General features: G+C 42.0%; 1 protein-coding gene across 2 annotated transcripts in view; it reads right to left on the bottom strand.

Annotated features, from left to right (window-relative positions):
• Positions 1-25,204, bottom strand: part of CCSER1 (coiled-coil serine rich protein 1) — a 709,611-nt gene that overhangs the window by 405,835 nt on the left and 278,572 nt on the right. For both annotated transcript variants that reach the window (XM_077814383.1, XM_077814384.1), the window contains exon 5: positions 15,321-15,441. In XM_077814383.1, the coding sequence (XP_077670509.1) occupies positions 15,321-15,441 (121 nt within the window). The remainder of the gene's footprint in view (positions 1-15,320; positions 15,442-25,204) is intronic.

Raw genomic sequence — 25,204 nt, 5'->3', positions numbered from 1 at the left:
GCTTTGCCAGAATAGCTACAGCAGTAGAGCTATGCTAACAAAATATGTGCTGTGTAGGCAAGCCCAGAGGCATGGCCTGGTGGTCTGAATCCAAGCTTCAGAGTTTGGGGCAATTAAATTCTTATCACAACCATAGAAGACAGTGGAAATCTGCCCATGAAGACCGTGGGAAATGCCATTTTGCAGCCTTTTGGAAGGGGAAAGCCAAACAAAATTACCACATCACCAACACCACCAACAATCATAAGAAAAAAAGAATAATCTGACTGGCCACCACAAAGTGGATGAAACCACACGCTTTATCATTACATCTTTAACAAATATCCCATCCACCACAATCTTTCCACTGCTAAGAGGACAGCTATACAGTCCCTGAAATCGAACCACCAGACAGGGATCAAACTAGCTGACAAAGTCCTCAAAGCCCTCAAAAATACTTTAATGAGGCCAACCAACAACTCTCTGACACCAACTACTGTAAAGAACTCAAAGAAGATCCCTACCACAATTTACCCAGGAATTTAAGGGCATCATCAAATAATTCCCCAAACCACTCCAAGAGAAAATCTACAAACTCATCCCACATGAACCCACCCAGGGACCTTCTAACATGCTTCCTAATATAGACAAACAAGGGAACTGAAGCAGTACTGGAACTCATATAAACCATCCTTAAAACACGGCACAAAGGGCCAGCTTTCTGCAGGACACAACTGACTTCCTTCACAAATTCTGCAACATTAACAAACTCCCTCCAAACACCATCCATGTTCCCATGGATGTCACCTCCCTATACATCAACATCCCTCACAGTGATGGCATAACTGCCTGCCTCACATATTTACAAGGCAATGGAGAACCCTCAGATATCCACCCCGAACACATTGCCAAACTCATCCATTTCATCCTCACCTATAACAGTTGTACATTCAACAACAAACTCTTTGTCCAAACCATGGCAATAGTTGTGGGTACACAGGCGCTGACTCCGTGGGTACTCCAGGGCTGGAGCACCCATGGAAAAAAGTGAGTGGGTGGTTAGCACCCACTGGCAGCCAGCTCCCCGCTCAACCCCAGTGTCTCATATCCACCGGCAACCTAGCCAATCAACTCCTCCCCCACCGTGATCAGCTGTTGCATGGCGTTTGGGGAAGGGGGTGAAACTGGGCTATAAGAGGCACGGCGGGGGTGAAGTGGGAGCATGAAGTGGTAGGGATGGGACTTGGGAGACGGGGTGGGGCAGGGGTAGGGCCTGGGGCAGAGCCAGGCTGGGGGCTGGAGAGAAGGGTTTGGGGGGGGGTGGCGCCTGGGGCAGAGCATGGGTTTGAGCACCCCTGGGGCCCAGAGGAAGCTAGCGCTTGTGCATGGGTATCAGGATGGATCTCTAATACAACAACATCTTTATGGGCCACCTTGAAGAAGAATTTTTGGACAAATGTACCATGAAACCAATGATACGCCTGACACACACTGATGATATTTTCATCCTCTGGACAGACAGCTTAATATTCCTCACAGATTTCCACCACCAATCCATTAAACTCTCTCTGGAGCACTCCCACACTAGCATCAATCAGCTTCAACAATGGAACCCTAGAGACAACTACATACAAGAAACCCATGAGTCAACATACCTACTATCATAGATCCACTAACCACACAATACTCACCAAGAAATCTGTTATCTACAGTCAGGCACTCAGGTACCACAGAATATGCGCCGAAGAGAAAGTCTGGGATACACACTTTAACACACTCAAACCACCTTCACCAAATAAGGACACACCATCGGAAAAGTAGATCACGTCCTGAAATGGGCCACCCAAATACTCCAGGAGAACCTGGTTCAATAGAGAAATAAACCCCCCTCCAAGCGCACACCCCTAGTTGTCCACTACCACCCCACACTGGAACCTGTATGGGGTATCAAACAACACAACCCATACCCAATGGGGGCCATACCCTGAAAGAAATCTTTCCTGAATCCCCTCTGCTGGCTTTCAAACAACCTCCCAGCCTCTCCACACTCATCATGAGAAGCACGATCATCACAGACTAGGACATACCAACTCAAAGTGACACCTGACCCTGCCAGAACAACAGATGCAAAACCTGAGGACATATCTCCACTGCTACAATGATCAATACACCTTTCAAAATCCAGAGATCCTACACATGCCTATCAAAACATGTGGTGTACCTCATCCAGTGTATTAAGTGCCCCAATAACTACTATTTTCAAAAGATGAGCCTGGGAGCTTAAATTTCTAACTTTGCTAGACACTGAAAATCATGGACTGAACAGAGACACTGAATTTATGGATTGTTACAACAAGCTATAACAAACTCCCATCTACTCCCCTCCCACTTCTTTGCTCTCTCTGACTGAAGGGGTATTAACAAGTCACTTCACCTTGAAGGGTCCCCTTAAATATGTGTTAACTACTTATGCTAAATGACCTGTTCCATCTTGTATTTAGCTGTGACACTCTGAGTAAGTTTCCCAGACCTGCAGAAGAGCTCTGTGTAAGCTCAAAAGCTTGTTTCTCTCACCAAATAAAGCTGGTCCAACAAAAGATATTACCTCACCCACCTTGTCTTCTCAATGGATCCGTCTGTTTCTTAGATACTATTTAGACACTTTTGTTCAGTTCATTAGATCAAATCATTCTTGTGCGATACAAATTATTCCTTGAGAGGCAATACCTACTTGCCTTCTTGGTTTAAATACTGACAACACCAAAGAAACCACATTCTGATGTGGGCACTGTAAAATTTCTGTACTGAAAAATGTTTCTGTCATCTCCAGAGTGGTTCTATACCACATACTATATATTATATTGCACAAAATGAGAAAATGGGCATTCAGACCACAAAAACTATTGATTACATAGATAAACTGTCCTAGCAAAAATAATAATAATCAAAGATCAGTCTTCAATAACATAGTTTTAAATTAAACCAACTTATTTTTGGTGTTCTCTTGTAACTAAAGAGAGGAAATGGTTTTACGACTCGGAATATATTAATATTTATTCAATTTTTCCATATTACACTGCAGTAAAGCTTAACAGTTCTTTTTAAATGACATCCCCACCACCACAATATCACAAAAAGTGAAGTTTAAGAACAAGAAAACTACCAGAAAAGTTTTTCAAGAAATAATTGCTTAGAAGACTTAGCTCTCTTGAGCCTAATTCTGGACGTGGTAACTGACTTTCATTATTACAGAAAATATAGTTCCTCCTATACAAAATTCTGTGTAAGAAGTCAAAAACCCTAGTGGAGTACCAATTCAAGTAATGAGCATATTAAGAATGCCCAAATCATCATTACATTAAGGTCATACATCAAATGAAAGGTATTATTTGCAAATCTATCAGAAATTACCTTCCCAATCACATCTACCATGACCTTCAGCTTCTAATAGTCTAGGAGGCATTTGCATCTGATCATTCATAGAAACATTAAGCAAATTATATTCCAAGTTGTTCACTGTAAATCGAACCCATATGCTTTAAATAAAATTGCATACAAAATTCTAACTCCTGACAAAGCACCTTTAAATAATTTTAGGATAAATTCTATGAGTCCTTTACTGTTTATGAACTGGATTTGCAACCCAAGCAACCTCTGAAACCTGTCTAAAGGCAATGCCATTTTACAGCAATAGTAAGCAACTGTGCGATGATAAACATTCTTTTGTGGTACATGATGGAAATTATACAGGAAATTGAAACAGTTCAATCATCTTTCATTGGGTTGTCCTAACCAGTCTGAAACTACTCCTCTTTTCAAGTTACAAAGAGGGGCCTTCTAGGATGAACTGTCAAACTAGATGCAAATCTTGCAACAGGATTCCATGGCCTGACAAGCTTACTGCACTGGAGACCAAAGTTCATGTCAGCTCAAATAACACTGTTGCTATTGGAGACGGGTTTCTCTCCAGAGATTTTTAAAAAATCAAAATGCAAAGATGTCAAGAGATCTCTGGTCAAATATAATTAACTTCCTTAAAGTTATGCCTATTCTGTGCACGAAAATAAGCTAGCAGTAGCCATTCTTTCTTCGAAGTAAGCTCCATGGGGAAGGTTCTAACAGTCAACAAGGACTCCTTTCTTCAACTTTAACGGCCACATTTTGACAATTTGAGGTTCACATGCAAAAAATTGCTCCCACATTTGTGTGTATGGAACCCATACACCGGGGTATGTCAGCTTTACACATATATTTACTGCTCCTACTAAGGACACAGTATATGCGCAACCAACTTCTTAGCTGCCAAACTGGGTATCTGCACAAGCAAATTCCTAGTTTGCACACAGACTTGCACAAAGGCCTCAGTTCAGAGGAGTATTTAAGTATGTTCTTAACTTTCCGTAAGTAAGCAGTCCTACTGACTCCAGTGGAACTACACACAAACATATAACTTTAAGCATGTAAAAGTCACTTGCTGCATAAGAGCCTAAATGCACTGAAGACGTTAATCAACTCAAGTAACCAATAAAAACCCTTATGAGGTTATTCGAAGCTCTCATGTTACTGCTACATACAAATTTAACATCATCATCACGAAAGGGCCATAAAATTGATATGCCATTTAGTTTGTGGAAAAAACGCAGCCTTCACTCTTAGGTTGGTTGCAGCAAGTCAGAGACAGTCTTTATTCTCAAGCAATTGCAAGGAGGAGAGAGTTCACACTGACAGGGATTCACCCTGTCTAGGCAGGTCTCTCAAAAGATAAACAATTAGGGCAAACATTTATACCTTTTGTTACATACAGTATTGATCAACAGCTGCATTTTGTTTATACATATTCCTTCCTGATATCTTCTTTTTCTCAGCAATTTCTGCTATAGTCTACATTTCATTCTTATCTCTCACAAGATCAAACAACATCTCTTACAGTTCTTTCCCACTCACCCAGGCCCTGCTTTAAGTCTCATGTTAGGACGGTTAGAGTTAGCCTGACTCCTGCTCATTTCAGAGAAAACTAAGAGGCCTGCATTCAAATTCCCTTTATCCCTTTTTCCACTTCCACAAGTTCCAGCCACTTGTTATTCAGGACAACACACTAATTCTCTTTGATTATAAACAGGTTTTAACTAAGGCCCAAATATGCAACTGTCAAAAAAAAAATCAGCATTTTAATTCTTGGTTACCATCCTAAAAAGTTCTAAAGGAATCTGTTTATTTATGAACTGGCAAATTTTCAGCTAAATGAATCCTTGCTGACTTTATCCCCATTATAGTTTGAGAGTTTAAGATTATATGTGATCTTCTATTTGTTTACTTTAAAAAAATTGTATTAGTCCAATATTTTTCCATAGAAGTGTCGTCCTTTAAAAAAGGATCACCTTTGCCCCCAATTAAACAAAGTACTTAAGCACATGCTTAAAAACAAGTCGCATGAGAATACTCATGTGCTTAAAGTTAAGCACGTGCTTCAGTACTTTGCCAAATCAAGGCTTTTGTTTCTATATCCTGGCACTTTCTCATATATTGGTAACTTGTGAATGGATTTCCTTACTGTTTGCATTTAGCAGCAGAATACTGACCCAGTGCACCTGAGGGACATTTCTTACAGCACTGTCCATAGGTGATAGCGTGAGCTTTCAGTTGATCGTACGGTCATAGACGTTTAAAGAAAAGTTATTTTTAAAGCATAACTGAAATATTCCAAGTCTAGCTTTCCCTCCCACACCATTTGTTAGACACTTGCAGTGAAAGGGAGGATTCCTCATATCACGATTCTATCTCTGCATCTTCTTGATTTTGATTTTAAAGGATTAAGACTATCTTCAGCATTTCCTACCCAGATAAAAGATTTTTTAGAGTGTTATCATCTGTGTCCATTCAAGAGAGACTGGCTGAACTATCACCATAGCAATACAAAGAGGCCTTGAAAATTTGCACTGAATGTCAAAACATCATTTTTTAAAAAATGTTTTTTTACTACAGATTTAAACAATGGATCCGTGGTATGTTCTCGACCAAATGGGCTTACAAATCTGGGAGGGAGGGATAGGAGAGGGTTGGAGACCGCCTACTTTCATTCCAATTCTTAACTTTTGCTGAGGAAAAAAAAAACCTTTGCTGCACTGCACAGTGTGCTGTGGAGAAGGAGGGGAAAGGACTCAGAGAGAGTAGCTTCTTATTACTCACTTAACACTGATTCCATGCTTCATCGAGGACAGAACATAGGAGAAGTCACAGCCCTTACCCTAAGGAGATGATAACTTACTCCCCTACTAAATGCATCTGGCACAGGAGCAGAGCAATTCTTGGCACTCTCCCAGCCTCAAGACAGCATAGTTAGATGGCCAGAGAGCCTTAAAGCCCTCAGCCCAACTCTATAACTGTGATTAATACCATGTAATAGGGATTGGGGCATATTGTGTTTTTTTTTTCTTCTTCTTCTCAGTGAAGCAGAGGATATCACCCCCAGAACTTTCTGAGCAATGACTCCTTATTGCCAGCAAGAAGCCACCTAGGAGCCTGTGCTCAGCTGCTGCCACTCTCTAACCAAGTTCTTAACAAATGCACTTTTAGTGAGGGAAGTATTTTGCCTACTGCGTGCAACTCAAATATGATCTAATAATTACCCAGATATGCTTAATGAACAGCTTTCTAATTAAATATTTATGAGCTCCTCCAAAACAAAAATCTTGTGGGGGTGGGAGGGAGATAAAATTGGTCTTTTTATTCCCCCTAGTCCCACTGTATGTCAGCTTAGGAGCTCTTCAAAGATTTTGAACTTTCTGCTATCTTTTCTAGCATGTTCATTTGCTGCTTACAGTAATTACGATAAACAAATACCATATATTATTTTAAAAAGTTAAGCACTTTTGTTCCTAAGACATAACAACAAGGTTAATCAAACATTAGGCAGTTCAAACTAAAGGCCTATTCTTGTTTTGTGTTTCCAGTCTGCATAGACTATGTCCTGCAGATGCTACATGCAGCTTGACTATGGGCCAGATTGACATGCCAGGTCACATAATATAAGTATCTGTCAACTAGTAACTGTTAATATTATAAGCCCTTATCATAGTTGACACCTACGATAGTAACCAAACCAGCAGACAAAGTGGAAGCTATCTGGTTGTTGGATTTCTGGGACACTACAGCTGTCCTCTCAGTGGTAGGGAATGTGTGATGTTTGTTAAGGATTTCAGTGTTTTTTTTTCCCCTGAAGCAATCAATGTAATGATAAAGTGTATGATTTTATCTGCTGTAGGTCATCGAGTTAGAAGATTCTTTTTTCTTTTGACTTTTGGTGGGGATAGACATGTTTGTTGTGAGTGGTGTTGTCTTTGTTGTGAAAGAATTCTTCGAGATGGTGAAAGAATTCTCCTTGTTCTCCACATGTTGGTATGATATCAGGTTCTATGGTGGGGCAGAAGTTCAGTCCCTTGGAGAGTACAGATAACTCAGCTCCAGTTATATGGGTAATCTTGATGAGTTGAAGATGTTGTGGGTATCGGGTAGTGTCCATGTGGTGGGTCCTGGTGTCATGGTTTCACCCAGAGGTAGCGTGGGTTGTGGAGTTGCTTTAGTTAGTTCCACTTCTTGTTGTTGTGTTGGATGGCTGTCATGAGGTTGTTTTGTTTTGTTTTTTGTAATTTGGGGTTTCTTGAATGATTTCCAGGTAGGTTTCCTGATTTTTTTCCTTCAAGTGTGTTAGAGTATGTAATGATTTCTTGTTTGAGCTAGTCCCTTCTGGAATATGTGAGGTGCAGGAGGTGGCTCTGCATATTTGAAGCTGTAGGTTGTGGCCAGAAGGATCTAGATGGTGAGTCCTCTGTGGATGGTATGTTGTTTCTTCTATTTCCTCAGGACACAGATGACATGGTTAAGTTTTGCCTCCTTTTTCTTCATGTTGTGGAGTTTCCATTTTACACAGTAAAATTCAATATCTTCCATTGTTTGCGGTGTTGTTGCAGCTGTGTAGATCCCAGGATATTAGAAAGACAAGGTAGATGAGGTAATATCTTTTATTGGACCAACTTCTGTGGGTGAAAATACATGCTTTTGAGCTTACACAGAAGTCTTCAGGATCTGTGAAAAGAACTGAGTGTCACAGCTAAACACAAAGTGGAACAGATTGTTTAGGATAAGGAGTTAACACATATTGTAAGAGACCATTCAAGGATCATCCACACGTACTTACACAGATCCGGTAATCACCCCAAACACACCAAGAACTTTCTTGTCTACAATCAGGCACTCAGATACCACAGAACATGATCCAAGGAAAAAGTCTGAGATGCATACTTAAAACCACCTTCACCAAACAAGGACACTGCATCCAAGAAGTAAATTGCATCACGAAATGACCCACCCAAATACCTTGAATGAACCTGCTTCAATACAGAAAAAACAACAACCTCCAACTGCAACCCCCTAGATACCACCTACCACCCACACTGGAACCCTTATAAGGTATCATTAAACCTCATATTCTTTCCTGAACCCCCTCTTCTGGCCTTCAAACAGCTCACCAAGCTCATCATTAGAAGCAAGTTCCCCACAGATCAGGACACACCAACTGAAAGTGGCACCAGACCCTGCCAGAACAACAGATGCAAAACCTGTAGAAATATCTCCACTGTTCAAATGATAAATAACCCCCACAACACACCTTTCAAGATCCATGGGTCCTACACATGCCTATCACAACTTGTGGTGCACCTCATCCAGTGCACTAAATGTCCTAACAACAACTATTTGGGTGAAAGAAGACCATCACTACCCTCTCGAACAAACTCACACAGAAAAATGATGAAAGACAAAAACACTGCATCACCTGTGGGCAAACCCTTTTCACAAAATGATCACTTCATATCTGACCTCTCAGTCCTTGTCCTCAAAGGAAGACTGCACATCGTCTTAAAATCATTAGTCTGGGAGCTTAAATTCATAATTTTGTGAGATACTACAAATCGTGGACTAAATAGGGACCCTGGATTTATGGCCCATTACAACAATCCATAACCCACTAATTCCCTCTTTTGTCCTATGACAGCGGGGGTGTTAACTGCTCGCTTCACTTTGAATGGTCTCTTACAATATGTGTTAAATCCTTATGCTGAGCAATTTGGTCAACCTTGTATTTAGCTGTGACACTCTGAGTGCCTTTCCCCGACTTGAAGAAGAGCTCCATGTAAGCCCAAAATCTTGTCTCTTTCACCAACAGAAGTTGGTCCAATAAAAGATATTACCCTACCCACCTTGTCTCATTTATATTATTACACATTTTACGTGGTACTTATAAATACAGAGCATCCATTCCTAGCCTTAAAAACATGTAGCATACTTTCCCATTAAGTATGTTCACCTTATGGTCTTCTCAACAAGGCCATTTTTATAGCCGCATTTGCACCTGTCATACTACACAACTGCCTCGCATCATTATTGAGGAACACACCCTCTTTCAACAGCACTTGGTTATTTATTTCAATTTTATTTACACCTATACACACCCAAAACATTTTCAGAAAGACATAGAAAGTGTGCACCCAAGATACTGTTAAATAGACTAACTCCTACATTCTATTCAGAAAACATCATCTATAGTTTAGTAATCCCACATTTTACAATCTAAAGCCTTGAATCTGCAAACTGCTCCATATAAATAGAATAATTCAGCCATCCAGAGTTGCAATGAAGAAGTCAGTGTGGTTCTGTATGGTGACAGGAGCCTGACAATGCAAAACCAATTTGCAGGCTTGGCATCTAAGAGGGACACAAACAGAAGACACAATGGGATATCTAGATGCAGGAACACATTATTGGGTTTGGGTTTTTCCCCCCATTCTAAATTCTCTATTAGTGGCCCTCATAGAAGAAGAAAATTTTAAAGGAGATGTTGAATGAAAAGAGGGTTGTAGCCTCATGAATGGCGATGGAAATGATAAAAAGAAAAGGAGAACTTGTGGCACCTTAGAGACTAACCAATTTATTTAAGCATAAGCTTTCATGAGCTACAGCTCACTTCATCGGATGCATATTGTGAAAAGTGTAGAAGACCTTATTATATACACACAAAGCATGAAAAAATACCTCCTCCCACCCCACTCTCCTGCTGGTAATAGCTTATCTAAAGTGATCACTCTCCTTACAATGTGTATGATAATCAAGTTGGACCATTTCCAGCACAAATCCAGGTTTTCTCACACACACCCCCCGCCCACACACACACACACACACACACACACAAACTCACTCTCCTGCTGGTAATAGCTTCTCCAAAGTGACCACTCTCCTTACATTGTGTATGATAATCAAGGTGGGCCATTTCCAGCACAAATCCAGGGTTTAACAAGAACGTCTGGGGCGGGGGTAGGAAAAAACAAGGGGAAATAGGCTACCTTGCATAATGACTAAGCCACTCCCAGTCTCTATTCAAGCCTAAGTTAATTGTATCCAATTTGCAAATGAATTCCAATTCAGCAGTTTCTCGCTGGAGTCTGGATCTGAAGCTTTTTTGTTGTAAAATAGCAACTTTCATGTCTGTAATCGTGTGACCAGAGAGACTGAAGTGTTCTCCGAATGGTTTATGAACGTTATAATTCTTGACATCTGATTTGTGTCCATTTACTCTTTTACGTAGAGACTGTCCAGTTTGATCAATGTACATGGCAGAGGGGCACTGCTGGCACATGATGGCATATATCACATTGGTGAATGTGCAGGTGAACGAGCCTCTGATAGTGTGGTTGATGTTATTAGGCCCTGTGATGGTGTCCCCTGAATAGATATGTGGGCACAGTTGGCAACGGGCTTTGTTGCAAGGATAGGTTCCTGGGTTAGTGGTTCTGTTGTGTGGTATGTGGTTGCTGGTGAGTATTTGATTCAGGTTGGGGGGCTGTCTGTAGGCAAGGACAGGCCTGTCTCCCAAGATTTGTGAGAGTGTTGGGTCATCCTTCAGGATAGGTTGTAGATCCTTAATAATGCGTTGGAGGGGTTTTAGTTGGGGGTTGAAGGTGACGGCTAGTGGCGTTCTGTTATTTTCTTTGTTAGGCCTGTCCTGTAGTAGGTGACTTCTGGGAACTCTTCTGGCTCTATCAATCTGTTTCCTCACTTCCGCAGGTGGGTATTATAGTTGTAAGAATGCTTGACAGAGATCTTGTAGGTGTCTGTCTCTGTCTGAGGGGTTGGAGCAAATGCGGTTGTATCGCAGAGCTTGGCTGTAGACGATGGATCGTGTGGTGTGGTCAGGGTGAAAGCTGGAGGCGTGTAGGTAGGAATAACAGTCAGTAGGTTTCCGGTATAGGGTGGTGTTTATGTGACCATCGTTTATTAGCACTGTAGTGTCCAGGAAGTGGATCTCTTGTGTGGACTGGACCAGGCTGAGGTTGATGGTGGGATGGAAATTGTTGAAATCATGGTGGAATTCCTCAAGGGCTTCTTTTCCATGGGTCCAGACGATGAAGATGTCATCAATATAGCGCAAGTAGAGTAGGGGCGTTAGGGGACGAGAGCTGAGGAAGCGTTGTTCTAAATCAGCCATAAAAATGTTGGCATACTGTGGGGCCATGCGGGTACCCATAGCAGTGCCGCTGATCTGAAGGTATACATTGTCCCCAAATGTAAAATACTTATGGGTAAGGACAAAGTCACAAAATTCAGCCACCAGGTTAGCCGTGACATTATTGGGGATAGTGTTCTTGACGGCTTGTAGTCCATCTTTGTGTGGAATGTTGGTGTAGAGGGCTTCTACATCCATAGTGGCCAGGATGGTGTTGTCAGGAAGATCACCGATGGACTGTAGTTTCCTCAGGAAGTCAGTGGTGTCTCGAAGGTAGCTGGGAGTGCTGGTAGCGTAGGGCCTGAGGAGGGAGTCTACATAGCCAGACAATCCTGCTGTCAGGGTGCCAATGCCTGAGATGATGGGGCGCCCAGGATTTCCAGGTTTATGGATCTTGGGTAGTAGATAGAATATCCCAGGTTGGGGGTCCAGGGGTGTGTCTGTGCGGATTTGATCTTGTGCTTTTTCAGCATTCAGAAATGATGTTTGTGTAGATGATAGAGTGAAAAAAATGTAGGGAGACAGGAGAAAGAAATGAAAGGAGCATTAAGAATGGTGCTCCATAACACTCAGCCTTTACACCTTAATCCTCCCAGTAAATTGTAGCCTTGTATTTTATTTCAAGTGAACTTAGCAATGCTGTATTACACCACCATGGGTTCGGCTCCGGTGGCTACAGTTTCAAGCTCAACAAAGTGAAAGCCACTTTTGATACCTGCTTCAGATTCAGAGCATCTAGGAACACACAAAGACCAAGGATAGTGACCACACATACATTCAAAAGTACAAGATCTAGGCCATGTCCACACAAGCAAAAACACACCCCTGAGTGACAGAAGTTTTGCCAGGATAAGCGCTCGTGCGCACAGCATTATGTCGGTGGGAGATGCTCGCCCGCTAACATAACTCCTGCCACTCACTGAGCTGGTACTGAGTTGGTATGTCGACGGTAGACTCTCTCCCATTGGCAGGATGCGGCTACACAAGCACGCTTACAGCAACAGAGCTGTATCAGTACTGCTGTGCCACTGTACGCTTCTAAATATAGACACGGCTCTCATCTGTTTTACAAGTTTTATTAAAGTTACAATTAAGGTTATGATTACCCATGCATACAAAAATCCTCTAAAGACCTATGCACAAGTTACAAATATAGTTATACTGACATCCTTAACAATATTCTTAGGGTCTGATGCATGCCTTGCCAATTAATCATTGGTAGAGGGATGATTCCTGCTAGTTTTCCCCTAAATAATTAATTTTATCTAATTTGAGAGCCCTCCTTTATCTTTCTGATTCTGACTACTCCAACATTCTGTGCATGTGCATGGAGGTGTCCATCCTCTTTTTCCTCATTTGTATTGTGCTCCCCAAGAATATTGGGGCACTCCATTTTCCACAGGTTGTTTGTGGTTCCTTTTATTCTCATTAGCAGTTACACAGATCGTCACGTTTTTCTAACACATGGCCTAACCGCAGAGTGCACTATAGGGTATCTTGTAATAAAAAATTAATCTTGCCTTTAATTTTTCACAATACCACTCATTGGCACATCTTTTCTCATAATTTTGTGGCATAGGCTCATTCTTTCATCACTTATGTCAAAGATTTCTTAAATCTATGGCCTAGTATTGCTAAAATGACATTTTACAGGCCTCAGCTTGTAGGCTTTGCGATTCAGACCGAGTTACTTAGATACCTAATTCACACTTACATCTAAATACTGATCAGTCTCATACTTCTATAATCCTACAACTTAAATCTATTTCACATACAATGATTATATATGACATGACATGTTAGTTAATCATAACATCACACAATAAATGAATGATAAAATTAAGTAATTGGCTCCAAAGTGCTTCGAAAATTTCAAGATAATTTACTGAAATCTTAATCAAAGATGTGCTCAGCAGTTCTGGAGAGGTGTTTCACTCCTTCCCCCCGGTATAGTTTGGTAGATGTATTAGTACAAATATACTAATAAAAAGTGATAGTATTTGCTTTTGATTCATGTGGATATATTCAAATATGTTTCAGCAATCACAGTGCAAGAGGTGCACATTTTGAAGTATGCAAACCTCTACAATATCAGAGGTCAGAGCTTGTTACGGAGACCTTCGTGTGCATGAGACCAGAGAAATTTATATGATTGCCAGGGGTGTTTTTGAAAATATTGCCACTGTGTTTTGAAAGGTAAAAAAAACAGACTTGCTAATATCAATTAGGTGAAAGAAAAAGTCAAGCAGGAAGCATCATTCACTCCTTGAGCACATACAGAAATTGCCTTAGACCAAATCCACAAGAGATTACAAAGGTGAAACTGCAGATCAAATTTGTATGGGAGAAGGTAGATCAAAGAACAAACAAAGGTTTGCCTCTCAGTGGAGAGAAAATACAAATTACTGTAGTGTTTCAGCCTGAATACTCTAGATCCCAGTCCAAAACTTTGAGTGCTAAAACCTTCTTCAAATACTTCGTATTCAGAGAGGTACAGAAGGATATGATGCAGAATCATGTTGCTAAAATACTACGACACACTATATAAAAATACGTTCCAATATTCGACTGAATGTAATAATAGCAAAAGTAATGCCTATTATATAGCTAATCATTTAATTATAGATAGATTCACAACAAATGACTTATCTAAAATGTGGAATACATATTACAGTTGGATACAGGCCTGAGCCACGGAGCTCAGATCTTGATCTGGATCTGAATTCAAACTACCTATGTAGGTTAGAAGGAATGGGGATGGACAGACTTCAGATCTGGTGTCGTGAGTCAGATCTGTTACTCCTTGCGATAAAATAGAAAGAGTGCAGATATTTCTAAGTTTGATCCTGACTTACCACATTGGAATCTAGGTTGAGGATCTGATTTCTAACTTCTTAACCTTTCAAAGTTTGCTAGTGTTCAGACTAAGGTTTTGTGGAAATAGAATTTCTGATAATAAATATCCAAAATTAAGTTTCCTTACCGTCTGCTGAACTGAAGATAAGGACTTTAATGCAGCCCAAAGATCTATCCTTGAGTAATGATGGTTGATATTATAGAATCCTCAATTATCTTTAAAATTACCTGGTGCATTTTAAAATGTATAGCCTCCAATTTTAACTGCAGTGCTTAGTCACTGCACAAAGCATTTTCTTCTTTTCATGAAAAATGTGTCTTTTCCATTCTCCAAGGACTCAATTGTTAAGGAACAACCATCCTGCCTGGTATTGCAAGATAAATGCTCCTACCCATGCTGTGGTTATGTTTCTCATCCAAAGCAGTGGTGCAAGATATCAAACTACAGTGTGTTTAATTTAATAGGATTTACTTGGAAGCCCACTACTACACTCCTGAAGTTGCCATCATACCTTACATCAAAGCAGTAAAACAGTCACTGAAAAATACGGAAATATAGAAGTAGAGCAAAGCTTTTAGGAATGAATGGTCTTTATACTATCAATTACTGAACAGAAAGATTATGCAAGTATTAAGAATTATTTATATAGAAATAAAGAACGATAATAAAACTCTTTAAAAATCTATTTCCTGGGATATGAATATCCATTGCCTACCTCACAATGAAGAACCACCTGATTACCACAACCACAGGAAGGTGTTTACTGTTAAGCAAAAGAAACCTACCCAGCCTCAGGCCAATTTCTGCCCTCAGCTATATAATCAGAAATCTTGGTGAAGTGGAAAGGAATTGCTCATGCGTATCTAAGGGCACAATTTGGTTTTGCTGCTTAAATTGCAATGGAAATGAATATTTTAACAATTCACTCACCGTTTGGCCACCTCAGGCATTTTTGGCTCTTCTTTTTTCTTTGCTTCCCCAGGTGGTTCTATAGGCGTAAGTACTACGGCAGCACAGGAGACTATGGACTGATATGAATCTTCCCGGCAAACTGTGAAGATAAAATATTTTGAGTATTACAAAGCACACTCAATGTCAATTTAAAATTATATATATATATTTGTCAAGACTTTCACAAGATGATGAAAAAAAAACAAATAATTTTCAAACTCTGATTGCCATAACATTTTCACAATAACTGTAGGCCGGGTTTTGTCATCTTTATGCATTCAAATAGCATTTTCTTCTTGCCAAAAGCCCTAAATATTTCAGTATGATTACTTGTGTGCAAGGCGCAACTTCAGAGTGGCAGAATCTGACCCTGGATTTTTTTAATATTTGTCATGTCAAAAGTGATGGAAGAAGCAAGACTTAGATAAAACAGCACACTCATACAAACCTCCCCTTTTCAAAACTTCACACCAAACAAGAAAACGACTCTTTTTTGCGGGTAGAGATTTGAGAAAGTTTGGTTAGTTATTTGCATGTAACCTCCATGGATTTTAATTTTATTCATTATCTACATTATGGTAGTGCCTACCAGAGCCTGATGGTGACAGGAAACTTTCGAATGTATCGTAAAACAGGATAGACCCAGCCCTGCCCTGAAGACCTAACAGTCCTAACAGGAGACAAACAGATGGTGACGGCGAAAAAGGAGCTCAAGTGACTCGCTAAGGATGATACAGCAAGGCAGTTACAAAGCCCAGAATAGACCAGGTTTTCGGCCTGATCTACTGGACCACGCTGTTTGTCAATTGTTTCTTAATAGGGATTGCTCAAATATTCCAGTGCAGGATGAGGCCACCCAGACTGTATTTAAAATGGGAAGCATGCCAATTTACCTGATCTGAGGATCTTGCCAATGACCGCCAACAAAAGAAGTCTGTACAATAAATGGCCTCTTACTAACATACTAAACTATAATTGTTTCAAAAATAATCAGATCTAATACGTGAGAGTCACTGGTAATTTAGTACTAAAGCGGTCACCACACACTGCAACGCATTGAGGAAGATATAGATTTCCTTTACAGCCAAGGTCTACATTTATGAGCTGAAAAAAAGGTGGAAGTAAAATCTGGTGTATTGTACAAAGTGCAGCAGCTTCTTATAGAATAGTTACATAATTGTGAAATATATCATGCATGAGCAAGAAAGCACAGAACGAGGTGGCCCATTTTTTAAGCAATGAGTTACTTTCATTGTTGTCTATAAAAAGAAAATATTAATGGATCAAGGATGACTGACAACTATCACTAAAAGCCCCTGCCGGGCCGGTTTGTTTACCTGCCGCATCCGCAGATTCGGCCGATCGCGGCTCCCAGTGGCCGCGGGTCACTGCTCCAGGCCAATGGGAGCTGCTGGAAGCGGCGCGCGCTGAGTGACTTACTGGCTGCCACTTCCAGTAGCTCCCATTGGCCTGGAGCAGCGAACCATGGCCACTGGGAGCCGCAATCGGCAGAACCTGTGGACGTGGCAGGTAAACAAACTGGCCCGACCCGCCAGGGGCTTTCCCTGCACAAGCAGCGGAACAAGTTTGGGAACCATCAGTTTAAAGGAAAGGGTTATGGCAGGCTTAGAACCTAGAACTAATTGATATATATGGGCTTGATCCAGCACCCATTAAGTCTTTCCATTGAATGCAGCAGGTTTTGGATCAGGCCCTCCAGTACATCCTCGTGGGCTACCTAATTTCTCTTCATTGCTGAGCTTCTCAGGAGTAATGGAGCAAAACTCTTATGACCAATTTGCATGGAAACAGGCCACTGAGAATATATTTATGATTCTATTGGTGAGAGATGCCAATATTTTATTGTCTGTGAAAAGTTATCTGACATTTTGCTACCTGTTTATCAAAGACTCTCTCTTTGTTCTGACATTCTCATCATCTAGGTGCTCCCACAGATTATTTTCTATATGGTTATTCAGCATCAACTGTCCACTCTTGCTTTACAATATCCTCATGCAAAAGCCAAGACTGTTGTGAAATTCAGCATGTATTTAATCGAGTAACACATAATAGTCAATATTAAAAAGAATTATAAGGCATTTGAGTGTGTTTCCAATAGAATAAATTTTTCATTTTAATGAACACATTTGCAATTAAACATGGGCTGGCCTCCACCTGAGCATCATCAAGTGGCCAAAGGTCATTCTACGGCATTCCGACTCTGTTTTCCCCCTCTTCAGAGCCCTTTAAGAACTGATTGTCCACACGTAGCTCAAACAAGCTCTCTCTTGGAGTCTACTTTATTGAATCCTCTGATCCTCTAGGCTTTAAGGCCAGTTCATTGTCTGTCTGCCGATTAACAAAGCACAAGCTCAAGCAGTCTTTGGCCCAGCTGACTGTCACAAGTCTCTTCCCTGCTCAGACAGGGTCTCCCCAAGGCCTCCCTGCCTGAAGAGCCTTCTCCCACTCTCTCCTGCTTCTTCAGCTTTTTCTCTGCTGATTCAGGACCTGCAGAAGCCTTCTTGCTCCCTGCAGTATCTACAGCCATAGCTGCAATCCCCTTGTCTTCCCCACTTTACTGCAACTTCCTGCATTGTTTTTTACATGCGGATCACTTGATGCAACCCAGGTGTGGCTCATCCTTTAACCAGGGCTGGCTTATCCCCAGGGTCTCCAGCCCATGAGCATCCATCCCTTTGTGATGTCATGAGTGAAACGCCTTGTTCTCCCATTCTCTGCCTTTTATAATCTTCGCCAGCTGTAGTGGCTAGATTGTAACCTCAAAATCCAGTCCAACTAAGGGACAGTAGATAGTGAATAACTGTGCTGGCCCAGGAGCAGGACAGGGACTGAACTGTGATTCAGAGAATAACAATTCAGATGCCTTATTTCATGATCGAAGTATGCTTCATCAGCCCCTTTCCGGCGACAGATGACTATTGCCTCCACCAAGGCTCAGCTCTGCTGGGTGCTACATGATGGGACGGGACAGGAGCGCATGGTGCGGAATCTTGGCTCCACCCTTTCACCTGTGCAGGAAGAGGAATAGCAGCTCTCCCCCATGCAGATGATCTGGAGATGTGGGTAAATCACACAGAGGAATAAGGGGGGTATTTACTGGTGCAGGCATGCAGAGGGCTCCTGACTTTCCTGAGTGATTAAGATAAACAGTACAGATGACCCAAGCATGGGAAGAAATCTATGAGATGTTGACAGGAAGAGAAGCTGTACATTAATGCATATGTGGAATTCAGGTAACTATTTTTGAATACACTTGACATCTTCCAGGATTTTTTATCCATATATAATAAAATATTTGTATCCCTTCTTGAGTCTGTCTAAACCACTGGAAACAAACAGAACTAGTTTCTAAAATGTCACTTCCACCTCTTCCATCCTTAAAAGTGATGTCTATAACCTAATCACTGTCCTATATATTGACCAACAAAAGAAGGCTGACTCCAAAGACAAGTTGGACAAGTATATGCTTCTCTACGTACTTTATTTTAGAACTGGGAAATAAACTGTCGCTATATACACATAAACAAAGAGGCAAATACTGTGTGTGCGCATGTGTGCATCGCCAAATGCCCTCTCCAATACACATGCAAAAAAATAGGACAATACAGGACCATACAACTATCCTTTATTTTTATTTTATAACAGTAGACTGGGTGCCCCTTCAAACAGCTATAGTTTTATACTGTCATCTTGCAACTTTCAGAGTGAACATCCAGAGCTATCTGATCCCTATCTAAAGAACCTGCAGAGGATATTCTGCCTGATCATTTTGATCAATTAGTGTATTCTTATTCAAATAATCTTTTCCAGAAGAACTTCATATGAGTGGACCAACTCCTGAAATCTGACTACTTTTGTTTAGTAGGCAAATGGTTTACTGTGGTAGAATAACTCCTTTATACATACAGGTGAAGGTGAAGCCTTCTTAATCCTGCAGAGGTTTATTTGCTTGATCAGAATTTATTCTGAGTTTGGGACATTTGATCAACTGTTTCTTCTCCTTCCAGCTTCTCACAGAGATGCAGTGTTGGCATTGCTTCTCAAAGCAACTACATCACTACCTTGCTATCTTGAATCTCTGCACACGCAGCAGTACATCATTATGGTACAAGGTAATTAACTAAAATGTCATGAAAAGGTGGCAGCAAGGCAAGAAGCAATATTCATATCCTCTCCTCTTATTATCTGTTCATAAATTTCATTACAGAAATAAGAATATGCCTGACTGCAGGTCAGGTTCGAAGAAATTTTGGTGGTGCCCAGAAGGCCCAGAGCCCCCACCTGCCTAATGATCTGCGAGGGAGTTTGGGTCGGGGGAGGAGGTCTGAGGTACAGGACCTGGGCTGGGGCAGGGGATTGGGGTGTAGGACGGTTGAGACGTTGGGCTCTGGGATGGAGTTTGGATGCTGGGTGCAGTCTCTGGACTGGGGCAGGGGGTGGGGGTGAAGGAGGGGGTGAGGGGTGCAGGCTCTGGGAGGGAGTTTGGGGGCAGGAGAGGGTGTGTGAGAAGGGGGTGCAGGCTCTGGGCTGGGGGTGCAGACTCTGGGAGGGAGTTTGGGGGCCAGAGCGCGGGTGTGGGAAAGGGGTGGGGGTGCGGGAAAGGGGTGGGGGTGCAGGCTCTGCGAGGGGGTGGGAGGGTGCTGCACTTATGGGGAGGGAACTGCCATCACATGTGGCTTCCTTCCTCCCCTGCTGCCCCTCACCATAGCCTCACTGGTGGTGGGGGATGGGCTGCCCCTTGCCCAGTGTTGGGCAGGAGTGATGGCAGGGCAGGGCAGGGCAGGGCAGGCGAGCAGATCACAGGGTCAAACACTCACCGAAGCCCCAGTAGCTGGTCAGATGAGTGACGTCCAGTCCAGTTATCTCCTGCCAGAAGGAAGCCCCCCTCAGCATCTCCTCCTGGTGGGTACAGGGGCAGGGGAGGGCTGCCAAGCATATGTGTTCCTCCTTCCTCTCCCCCTCCTGAGGTTCAGCAGCAGCAGCCAACTGCCTCAGCCTGCCGCCGGCTCTGCTCTTGTGCTGTAGCCTTAGGCAGCAGCAGCAGCTGGTGCCGGCATGCGAGGGAGAGCTGCGCCACTTTCATTCAGGCAGGGACGCTCTGGGACTTGGAGGGAGGGATGCTCCTGGACCCGGGTGAGGCGTGCGGGGGGGGGGGCAGGGAGGGGAGGCAGGTCCAGGGGCCGCTCCAGGCAGGGCCGGGGGAGAGACCCAGCTCCAAACATTGGTGGAGCAGGGCCCCCATCCCTGAATATTCCTGGAGCCTGGGCGCCATGGGCCCATACAACTCGCCGCCCCTGCTGCAGGCTATCAGCTTTCATATAAGACTAATGGCAAAAGATTATGTACTTTTTAAGGAGGACATTTTGCTTTCACATTTTCCACTTGTTTTCCTCTAACAAAGGTTTTTTTTTTCCTTATATGTACTGCTGGCATGCACTTTATTAATAAATAATCATCGGTGTCATAATTTTATATAGTATCTTTTATCCTGAAGGATCCCAAAACACTTACAAACCTCCAGGGGTTTGTATACATATAGGGATTTAGCTGCCAGCTAACTATAGCCCCTTCTGGGATGAAACAAAATCTCTGCAGCACACTGGGATGTTACACAAGTTAAGCCATTTCCAACTGAAACTGCAGGGAAAATTTAGGTAAACAAAATACAATTACCTGAGTTGAAATTTAGCCAGAACACCAAAGCATAAATGGCCCTCTCACGCTATTATTAAATTATTTGTTTAAGCGATTGCTTTATTTCATTCTATTGTCATACTGAGTTTTGTTTCTGCATGTATTACTGCATTTTATGGTGTAGATTTAGGATATGCTATTTTTTAAACTGGAAAACAGTTCTATCAAATTATTTATGTGTATGTGCTTTAATGTTTATTCCCCTCTGTGTGTTATGGTTCACTAGCCCTTACTAATGATACTTTTTTCCTGGTTATGTTAATATTGTTCTTGTTGGATTTGGTATAGAGAAAATTTGCAAAATACTTACTTATTTTCAGTTCAAATACTGATTCCCATTTGTACCACACCACATTGTGTAACAAGATGGGGCTTCCTTTCATCCATGAATAAGAAACGTACCCATCGTCAAAAGTAGATGATTAGATTTAATATATTTCACTTCACTTATTATCAACAAGGCAGCAAGGCAGTAATAAATTCAGAAACTTACACGGTTGAAAAACAACACTGAAATGTAGCGTCTGAATTTCCAAGCTCATGCATAGTTTTGGCTCATTGCCTAACTACGAGTATACCTCATGCAAACAGTACAAATGTCGGGCCTGATTCTGATTTTCTTACTCACATTGAGTAGCACCTAGCTCCACAAACTGAGAAGTAAGGTTCTACTCAACATATATTGGTATCAGACTCTATCCCATTGGGAGAAATATACAGAGTAGCACTACTTCTGCCAAATGTGGTGATTTCTTTCAATACCACATGTTTTGTGTTACTATACTAATCACTAACTTCCTTCACAAGAGCTGGCCCTGGCCCTCTAAACGGAAATATTTAGTATGAAATCTGAGATCCAGTTTTGCTCAATTTGTAGGATAGAAAAGATAATTGCTCTTTTAATTGCCTGCTAAATGCCAGGAAAGTGGTAACAAAATATGTGAAGGACATGCAAACTTTGTGGTTGGGTTGGTACTAGATGTCTCATTAGCACATGTGCTTTTGCAAACCTCCAGGATTTGTGTGTCCTTGAAACCCATTCATTACAACAACCGAGCACGAAATCAGAGTTAAAGCATATAAGCAACTAATTTTATACTCTACATAACAATTCCTTTTGCTGTCAGCAACAGTAATATTTACTACCACAGAAATGCATTAGAAATTGAAAAACTTCCAGCAAAATATCTTGTAAGTCACATACAAATGAGACACTACTTTCTGAAAATGTTGTCTCCTTTTTTTCATAGTACAAGGACAGCTCTTGTAAACAAACTCATAATGACTGGTTTCAGAGTAACAGCCGTGTTAGTCTGTATTCGCAAAAAGAAAAGGAGTACTTGTGGCACCTTAGAGACTAACCAATTTATTTGAGCATGAGCTTTCGTGAGCTACAGCTCACTTCATCAGATGCATACCGTGGAAACTGCAGCAGACTTTATATATACACAGAGAATATGAAACAATACCTCCTCCCACCCCACTGTCCTGCTGGTAATAGCTTATCTAAAGTAATCGTCAGGTTAGGCCATTTCCAGCACAAATCCAGGTTTTCTCACCCTCCACCCCCCCACACAAATTCACTCTCCTGCTGGTGATAGCCCATCCAAAGTGACAACTCTTTACACAATGTGCATGATAATGAAGTTAGGCCATTTCCTGCACAAATCCAGGTTCTCTCACTCCCTCACCCCCCTCCAAAAACCCACCCCCATACACACACAGACTCACTCTCCTGCTGGTAACAGCTCATCCAAACTGACCACTCTCCAAGTTTAAATCCAAGTTAAACCAGAACATCTGGGGCAGGGGGGTAGGAAAAAACAAGAGGAAATAGGCTACCTTGCATAATGACTTAGCCACTCCCAGTCTCTATTTAAGCCTAAATTAATAGTATCCAATTTGCAAATGAATTCCAATTCAGCAGTTTCTCGCTGGAGTCTGGATTTGAAGTTTTTTTGTTTTAAGATAGCGACCTTCATGTCTGTGATTGTGTGACCAGAGAGATTGAAGTGTTCTCCGACTGGTTTATGAATGTTATAATTCTTGACATCTGATTTGTGTCCATTTATTCTTTTACGTAGAGACTGTCCAGTTTGACCAATGTACATGGCAGAGGGGCATTGCTGGCACATGATGGCATAAATCACATTGGTGGATGTGCAGGTGAACGAGCCTCTGATAGTGTGGCTGATGTTATTAGGCCCTGTGATGGTGTCCCCTGAATAGATATGTGGGCACAATTGGCAACGGGCTTTGTTGCAAGGATAAGTTCCTGGGTTAGTGGTTCTGTTGTGTGGTATGTGGTTGTTGGTGAGTATTTGCTTCAGGTTGCGGGGCTGTCTGTAGGCAAGGACTGGCCTGTCTCCCAAGATTTGTGAGAGTGTTGGGTCATCCTTCAGGATAGGTTGTAGATCCTTAATAATGCGTTGGAGGGGTTTTAGTTGGGGGCTGAAGGTGACGGCTAGTGGCGTTCTGTTATTTTCTTTGTTAGGCCTGTCCTGTAATAGGTAACTTCTGGGAACTCTTCTGGCTCTATCAATCTGTTTCTTTACTTCCGCAGGTGGGTATTGTAGTTGTAAGAAAGCTTGACAGAGATCTTGTAGGTGTTTGTCTCTGTCTGAGGGGTTGGAGCAAATGCGGTTGTATCGCAGAGCTTGGCTGTAGACGATGGATTGTGTGGTGTGGTCAGGGTGAAAGCTGGAGGCATGCAGGTAGGAATAGCGGTCAGTAGGTTTCCCGTATAGGGTGGTGTTTATGTGACCATTGTTTATTAGCACTGTAGTGTCCAGGAAGTGGATCTCTTGTGTGGACTGGACCAGGCTGAGGTTGGTGGTGGGATGGAAATTGTTGAAATCATGGTGGAATTCCTCAAGGGCTTCTTTTCCATGGGTCCAGATGATGAAGATGTCATCAATGTAGCGCAAGTAGAGTTGGGGCTTTAGGGGACGAGAGCTGAGGAAGCGCTGTTCTAAATCAGCCATAAAAATGTTGGCGTACTGTGGAGCCATGCGGGTACCCATAGCAGTGCCGCTGATCTGAAGGTATACATTGTCCCCAAATGTGAAATAGTTATGGGTAAGGACAAAGTCACAAAGTTCAGCCACCAGGTTTGCCGTGACATTATCGAGGATAGTGTTCCTGACGGCTTGTAGTCCATCTTTGTGTGGAATGTTGGTGTAGAGGGCTTCTACATCCATAGTGGCCAGGATGGTGTTATCAGGAAGATCACCGATGGATTGAAGTGAGTCTGTGTGTGTATGGGGGTGGGTTTTTGGAGGGGGGTGAGGAAGTGAGAGAACCTGGATTTGTGCAGGAAATGGCCTAACTTCATTATCATGCACATTGTGTAAAGAGTTGTCACTTTGGATGGGCTATCACCAGCAGGAGAGTGAATTTGTGTGGGGGGGTGGAGGGTGAGAAAACCTGGATTTGTGCTGGAAATGGCCTAACCTGACGATTACTTTAGATAAGCTATTACCAGCAGGACAGTGGGGTGGGAGGAGGTATTGTTTCATATTCTCTGTGTATATATAAAGTCTGCTGCAGTTTCCACGGTATGCATCTGATGAAGTGAGCTGTAGCTCACGAAAGCTCATGCTCAAATAAATTGGTTAGTCTCTAAGGTGCCACAAGTACTCCTTTTCTTTTTTCATAATGACTGCAAATTTAAGAAAATAATGAGAAGAGACTAGATACTATTTATGGTCATTTAGGGTATGTCTACACTGCAATTAGACTCCTGCGACTAGCCCATACCAGCTGACTTGGGCTAAAGGGGTCAGGTGAAGGGGCTGCTTAACTATGAGGTAGATGTTGCAACTCGGGCTGCAGCCCGAACTCTGGGACCCTCATACCTCGCAGGATCTTAGAGCCTGTGCTCCAGCCCAAACTCAAATGTCTACACTAGCAATTATGCAGCCTCTTAGCCCAATTCCCATAAGTCCAGGTCAGCTGGCATGGGCCAGCCACAGGATTTTAATTGCAGTATACACATATCCCCTGAGAAATATTTGTGTAGTTATATGAATATATGGCTACAGGTTAGTGAAACAGGAAAATACAGTCATTTCATGTACTGTACATCTCTTCTAACATTCTTCAACTTGTGCTGTAATGAAGTAATGAAGTTTTGTTGTAACACCTGA

This window comes from Eretmochelys imbricata, chromosome 4 (assembly GCF_965152235.1).
Source record: "Eretmochelys imbricata isolate rEreImb1 chromosome 4, rEreImb1.hap1, whole genome shotgun sequence".
Lineage (NCBI taxonomy): Eukaryota > Metazoa > Chordata > Testudines > Cheloniidae > Eretmochelys > Eretmochelys imbricata.
Note: the sequence above shows the minus strand (reverse complement) of the source record. Positions and strands in the feature narration are given on the sequence as shown.